Below are 5,693 nucleotides of genomic sequence, written 5' to 3'. Positions count from 1 at the left end.
GAGGGTTTATAAAATCTAGATTCAATTCTCAGCTCTGCTACAAACTTCCTGAGTGAGCAGGGGCAAGAAGTGATGTGCCTGATCTACAAAACCGAGATAATAATACTTCCCTCCCTTGCAAAGATGGTGTCAGGGTACGTGCACTAATGCATGTGAGCAGCTCAGTTACTGTGGGGGTAGTGAGCATAGGAGTGTCTAGAGAGAGAACGTACAGGCTTTAATTCAGGAGTCATTTTGTTTCTTTATTCTTGTCGCTGACCTCACCGACGCTATGGCCAACTGCAAGAGATCCAAAGTCATAAATCAGACCCACAAAATCATCCGATTTGCCTCAAAACTCTTGGGTTTTTTTAAATGAAGATGGTATTGGGGGTTTTGCTGGGTTTTTTGATTGTTGAACTGAGCGTGAGTGAGAGAATTCACGGTGCCCACTCTCCCACATTTATTAGGTGTGGTGATTTTGTTCTCCACTGCAGGAACTCTCACCCCCACCTCTGTATCATTTCAGACCCATCACCAGCCCCCCATCAGTTGTACTCCCACCCAACTCCTACTCACCCCCAGTAGTTCAGCCTCCCCCCTCCCCCAGAAGTTTGGCACCCCCATCCCAAGTCAGTTCAGCCCCCACCCTCACCTCTGCTTCTCCTTCACCCAGGCCTCAGGGCACTGCAACAGGGGCACCTCCCCACTTCCAGGCTGGGAGGAGGCAGCTCCAGGGGTTTTTCACCCCCCTCTGCCCCTCCCCCAGCTGGGTGGTGCAGAGGAGCAGAGGAGCTGTCCCCTTTGCTCAGGTGGGGGGGGGGGGGACGGGACTGGAGCCAGCCTCTTTCTGCTCCCTCCTCCCCTCCCACGAGAATGAGCTGGGTTGCTGAGGGAGGGGCGGGGGCAAGAGCTCTTCTACAGCATCTCTGCTGGGTTGCTTTGCCCCGGGAAGCGAGCAAGCAGACAAGCAGAGGGGTATTTCCCCTCGCTAGAGGGCTGGAGCTGCTAGATTCATTGCGAGTGGGTCCAGCCTGGCTGAAATCCCTTCGCTCACCAAAAACCCTGAGCGTTGGCACCACGGGACACAGTCAAACCTCTGGGCTCCACCTCCACTCTCAGCCCCCTTGTTTTCTTGCTAAACCTGCACGAGCAATGCAGGAGTTTCAGGCTGTGCATTAGCCACATGCTAGTGGCCAGCCGGCCACCGCTAGATTCCCCTAAGCCCACGCCGCTAGCCCGGATCGAGCTATTAAACGGAGCACTCCTTGCGGCAGGGAGCATCGGCTCCTGCATTCTGTCTTCTCCAGCAGAGGCTGCAGATCTCTCACGTTGCGTGTGGGGCCTAGTGTGCAGGGAGCTGCGCCCTTGCGATGAGGTGCTGCACGCGCTTAGCTCTCATTTGAGGTGAGGGGGGTGGAGCACCCTGAGGCAGGCACTCAGCAGCCTTTGGGAAGCCAGGTGATTTCATTTAGCTGGTACAGATGGGGTTTCTTCCCCGGGGGGGGGGGACACGCCTTCGCAGCAGGGGATACTAACGCCTTTAAAACGGCAGTGAATACACTGCAAAGCAGGTGGATGGGTTCTTTCGATGTTCACATGCAGCCCTGGGAGTTCTCCCTCGGAACCGCTTCTCTTGCCGGCTGCGGATGCCCCGCTTTCAGAGCTCCCACCCCACGCCCCATCGACTGAGGCAACACACTCCCTCCCCCGCCCGGCTGTCATCTCTGCATTGTGAGGGGACCAGGTGTCCTGACTGTCTGAAGACAGCCCCATTTTCCAGCAGCCACTCCCAGAAACATGGAGCTCTGACAAGGGGCACAGAAATGTTAGACTCATCAGCTGCCCTCACGCTCCCCGCCTAGCATGGGGAGCTGCTGCAGACTCTGGGAAGCTACTCTCCCTAGCCCCTGGGAGACCAGCGGCAGCTGTGATGCCAGGCAGCGGCACCCAGCTGATACCACCCCTGCCACGCCCTTGGAGGCAGTAGCCCCAGGCTGTAGGAGCAGGGTGTGCCCAGCACCACTGGGGCCTAGCCAATGGTGGCACCAGCCCAGGAGGTGGTGCATGGGGGAGCGCCAAGGGGTCCCTTTAGTTTAGATCTGTGCCCAGCAGGGGCAGGTAGAGGCACGGACACTATGGAACTATTCCGGGGAAGGTCTCCATTTGCTGAGGGGGGGAGTTATGCAGTTGTTCGTGTGCTTGCAGACTGGTGGATGGACAGGCCTATCCAGATTCTCAGACAGAGCCCCTCACTGCAGGACCTGAGGTACACCCCCACCCCCCTTACTCCCTTTGAGTAGCACCTCGCTCGGTGAGTAGTTCCACTGCAAGCCATCGGAGTGGCAAGGTACTCTCCAGCATGGACGGGGGTAGCAGAATCTAACCCTAACTATGTCCTGCCAGGCGAGAGAGCCTGGCTGGAGACCAGGGTACCAAGAGGACAGCCCCCTGCCTCTAGGAATGGAGAAACAAGCTGGACAAACGCACGCGCAGCTGTACACCTAAAATATATTCCTATTACACGCACCCCCCCCACAGGTTCCAATCTCCCGGCACTCTCAGGAGACAGGAAGCAAAGCGCACGCCAGAAGAACCGGAGGCTACAGAGGCTGTGTTTTAATTCCCCCGCATCCTCTGCAGTCACTCGCTCTGCGCTCACAGATCGCAGCAGGCCACACCCAGACTGCAGGGCCTCAAGAGAGCTGATAGACCTGATGCTCCAAGCCTCTTTTGGTACCGGGGAGTTTCTGGAGGATCTTCAAGGCTTTGCCACATTCTCTAACCGAGAGAAAAGAGACCATTGAGAGATTGGGGTGGAAAGGAGGGATTGCTGCCGAGAATTTCACCTCTGAAACCTTGATTAGCCCTCTGCCCCCCCTTCCCCCCCACGGAGATGTACAAAGCTCTGCCTTGGGAGGCCACGTTCTTCATTTCCTGCACTTCTTCCGGGCTAGCATATGCCAGGCCCATTTCTTACTGCGCTACAACCCATCTGATCTTATTCACGTCACTCCTGGTGCACCAGAGACCCGCCTTTGCCACCCAAAAACAAGCAGAGGTGACCTGGAGGAGTTTCATTGCAGAACTGCAGCAAATCAACCCCTGAGACTCCGCCACTACCCCAACATCTCAATCCACCTTGGTCATTATCTCTGATCCCTAAATCTGCCCTGTACCTGGCGACAGCCCCATCTGTCTGTTCCTTGAGCATCAGGATTTTCAGCACGTGTGTGTTGTTCATCCCCAAGGTGCAAAACGCCCTAATGACCTGCAGTGAGGAGTTACACACACAGGTGAGACCTCTGCTCCTGCACACCAAGCACCGCACACAACACTGAAAAACATCACTAACCTGTATGCGAACTTCCGGACTGCCGTCCAGCTCCAGCATTTCCAGCAGAGTGAAGAACACGTGCTTATTGCGAAGACCAAGGACACCCTAGTGACAGCAGACAGAGAAGCAGAGAGTCACGCAGCGCTTTAAAAGATCAAAATCCAGAGCGGTGTGAACAAAACCTAACAGCGTGATGATTAGTTTCCAAAGCCGGTTTGGCACCACATTGTGCTTCTCATTGGCACACGTCGATCATGCACAGGAACATTCCACCAGGGGCGGTTTAATGAGTGACTGTAGTGCTGGCGGGAGAGGGAGATGGAGATCAAAGTCTTCTGTTTGCCCCCAAAACAGCTACAGCCGGGGGTGCAGTATTGCCAGTCCCCCACGTCGCTGCACCAATGCACCTCAACCCTGACCCGGGATCACCTCCAGGGCCGGTCCCTCTCTGTGTCCAGTCAATATTTGGACTCTGCCAATACGGACGCAGTTTGAGAGATGGACGCTGTCCAGCGCAAAATGAAGAGAGAGCCGACCGGCCAGTGGGGGGTAATTGCTTTCACTAGCCAGGAGCCTCGGCTGCGTTTTGCACCCTGAGAAGGCTCCATGGTCCCACTGGGGGCTGACCGAGCTCTGAAAGGAGGCTGGCTGCGGGCAGAGAGAAGGAGGTGGTGGTGTACCAAGAGATTAATACACGGCTCGTGGGCGAAAGGAAATCACATAGACAGCGGGGAGTCCTAGCATGAGGAACCCCGGAGCGAGGCAGGACAGACTGGACTCAGCACGCAGAAGCCGGTTTGGATGTGGAAACACAGGGAAGTGACGGCCAAAGGAAAAGGCAGGTGGGGATACAGCCCGCTCACCCCCATCACCCACACACTGCCTGTAGGGTAACCTATGCCTGAAAAGTCTCGTGGTTCAGGACAGAAGGTCACTTACCAGGGAGACCACAGCCTGCCTCCGGCTCACCTTGCTCTTCTCCTTCAGCTGCCTGCCATGGTGAACGCAGCATTACCGGAGGGAAATGAGGATATTTCTTCCCCTACTGCAGGATTTAAAGGGAGGGCACTCCCGCTATGCTTCCATCTTCCACCTCCACTGTGAGGGGATGCAGTTCCCATCCTTTCTACGTAAGGGACCATGGTGGTGCCCTGGCCCTTTAAACCCCTGGTTTTCCAGCCTCAGCTGACTACTCTAGGTTACAGTGGGAAGTTAAAGTTCTGAGAAAGCCGGATCCTCTCCCCAGCCTTGTGCGTGGAGGGAAAGAAATCCTCTTAGCTGTTCCCAGAAATCTTGCCCCACTTTCTGTGGGGTTGCTGGGTCTGGGCCTCAGATGGCTCCTTGCCTTGAGATAGCCCCCAGCCTCTCTGGCAGCCACCCCCTTCTGCCTGAGCTGCAGCCTTTCCTCCCGCTGGTGCTAGCCAGGTAATTAGCAGCAGGTGAGGAGGCAGCCGCTCTGCACAGTAAGCCCTTGGGAGGGGCGTGCCTTTAATCTGGTCTCAGATCATCCAAAGTGAAACCGTTTAAACCCTCGTGTTTTTAAACTTCCCCTGGTTTTGTGACATCCACCAAGGTGATTCAGTGACTTCCCCGGCCCCAAACCTGGGGGCATGAGCTGTAACTCTGGGTGCGTCTAAATTTCACCCCACACCCACTGGGGGAAGAGGAAGACTCTGGCTAGCAGGCCAAGGCTCTTCCCCCTCCCCCTGCAAGCTGCCACGTCTGAGCCCTCCCTGGGCTTCTGCCTTGAAGTCGAGTCTCCACTAGACACCGTCTGGCCGGGAGGAAAGGCTCAGCCCCTGGAACCGTGGGAACCAGGAGCGACGCGAGCGATCCAGTGAAAATCAGCCCAGCAGGCAGGTTCCTAAGGACGTGGGCACTGGGAAAACACCGTGGAAACAAACCCAGACCACCCCAGCAGCCTCTGGGCTTTCTTCAGTGCACACGGTGGGACAGAAGCAGGAGAGCACTGGATCTCTTGCTCTTCCGCTTGCAGCTTACTTCTCCACAATATCCCAGATTCGCCCCTTCATCTGCAGAGCTGCCACAGCCATTGCCACCGTCTGTCTCACTACCTGTGAATGGGACAGAGTGGTGGATCCGGGAAAAAGATGCCGCGCAGGCTGTGGGGGGAACATTTCAGAGCCGGCAGGGGGAGGACGGGGTGTGTGTACATGGGGAGGGTCTTTAGCCTCAGCCCAAGATCTTTTCAGTGTTTTGCTGACCCCACGTGAATTCAGAGGGAACTACAATCAGATCAAAGCTGGGATTAGCCTAAACCAAAACCTGGCTCTGGGTTCTGGTGATCTGGATCCAAACCTCTTGGCTGGTCTCTACGGCTCTAATGGCTAAACCCCAGACTGAAATACCCCTGGAC

At 56.1% G+C, this 5,693-nt stretch overlaps 1 protein-coding gene across 2 annotated transcripts; it reads right to left on the bottom strand.

The window, feature by feature from the left end:
• Nucleotides 1–2,452: 2,452 nt before the first annotated feature.
• HEATR9 (HEAT repeat containing 9) lies at nucleotides 2,453–5,376 on the bottom strand. 2 transcript variants are annotated; one of them, XM_067547829.1, is made up of 5 exons: nucleotides 5,318–5,376; nucleotides 4,256–4,307; nucleotides 3,335–3,421; nucleotides 3,159–3,250; nucleotides 2,453–2,760 (listed from the first exon to the last, which is right to left on the bottom strand). In XM_067547829.1, exons 1-5 carry the CDS (start codon nucleotides 5,368–5,370, stop codon nucleotides 2,676–2,678), a joined length of 369 nt encoding a protein of 122 aa, XP_067403930.1. In that variant the 5' UTR covers nucleotides 5,371–5,376; the 3' UTR covers nucleotides 2,453–2,675. The 2 variants fall into 2 exon arrangements, with proteins under 2 accessions (XP_067403930.1, XP_067403931.1); XM_067547830.1 differs by lacking the exon at nucleotides 3,159–3,250.
• Between the last annotated feature and the right edge of the window lie 317 nt (nucleotides 5,377–5,693).

Source organism: Emydura macquarii, unplaced genomic scaffold, assembly GCF_026122565.2.
Source record: "Emydura macquarii macquarii isolate MOO-44397 ecotype Brisbane River unplaced genomic scaffold, CSIRO-AGI_Emac_v2 contig_1230, whole genome shotgun sequence".
Lineage (NCBI taxonomy): Eukaryota > Metazoa > Chordata > Testudines > Chelidae > Emydura > Emydura macquarii.
This window is presented reverse-complemented; position numbering and strand designations above follow the sequence as displayed.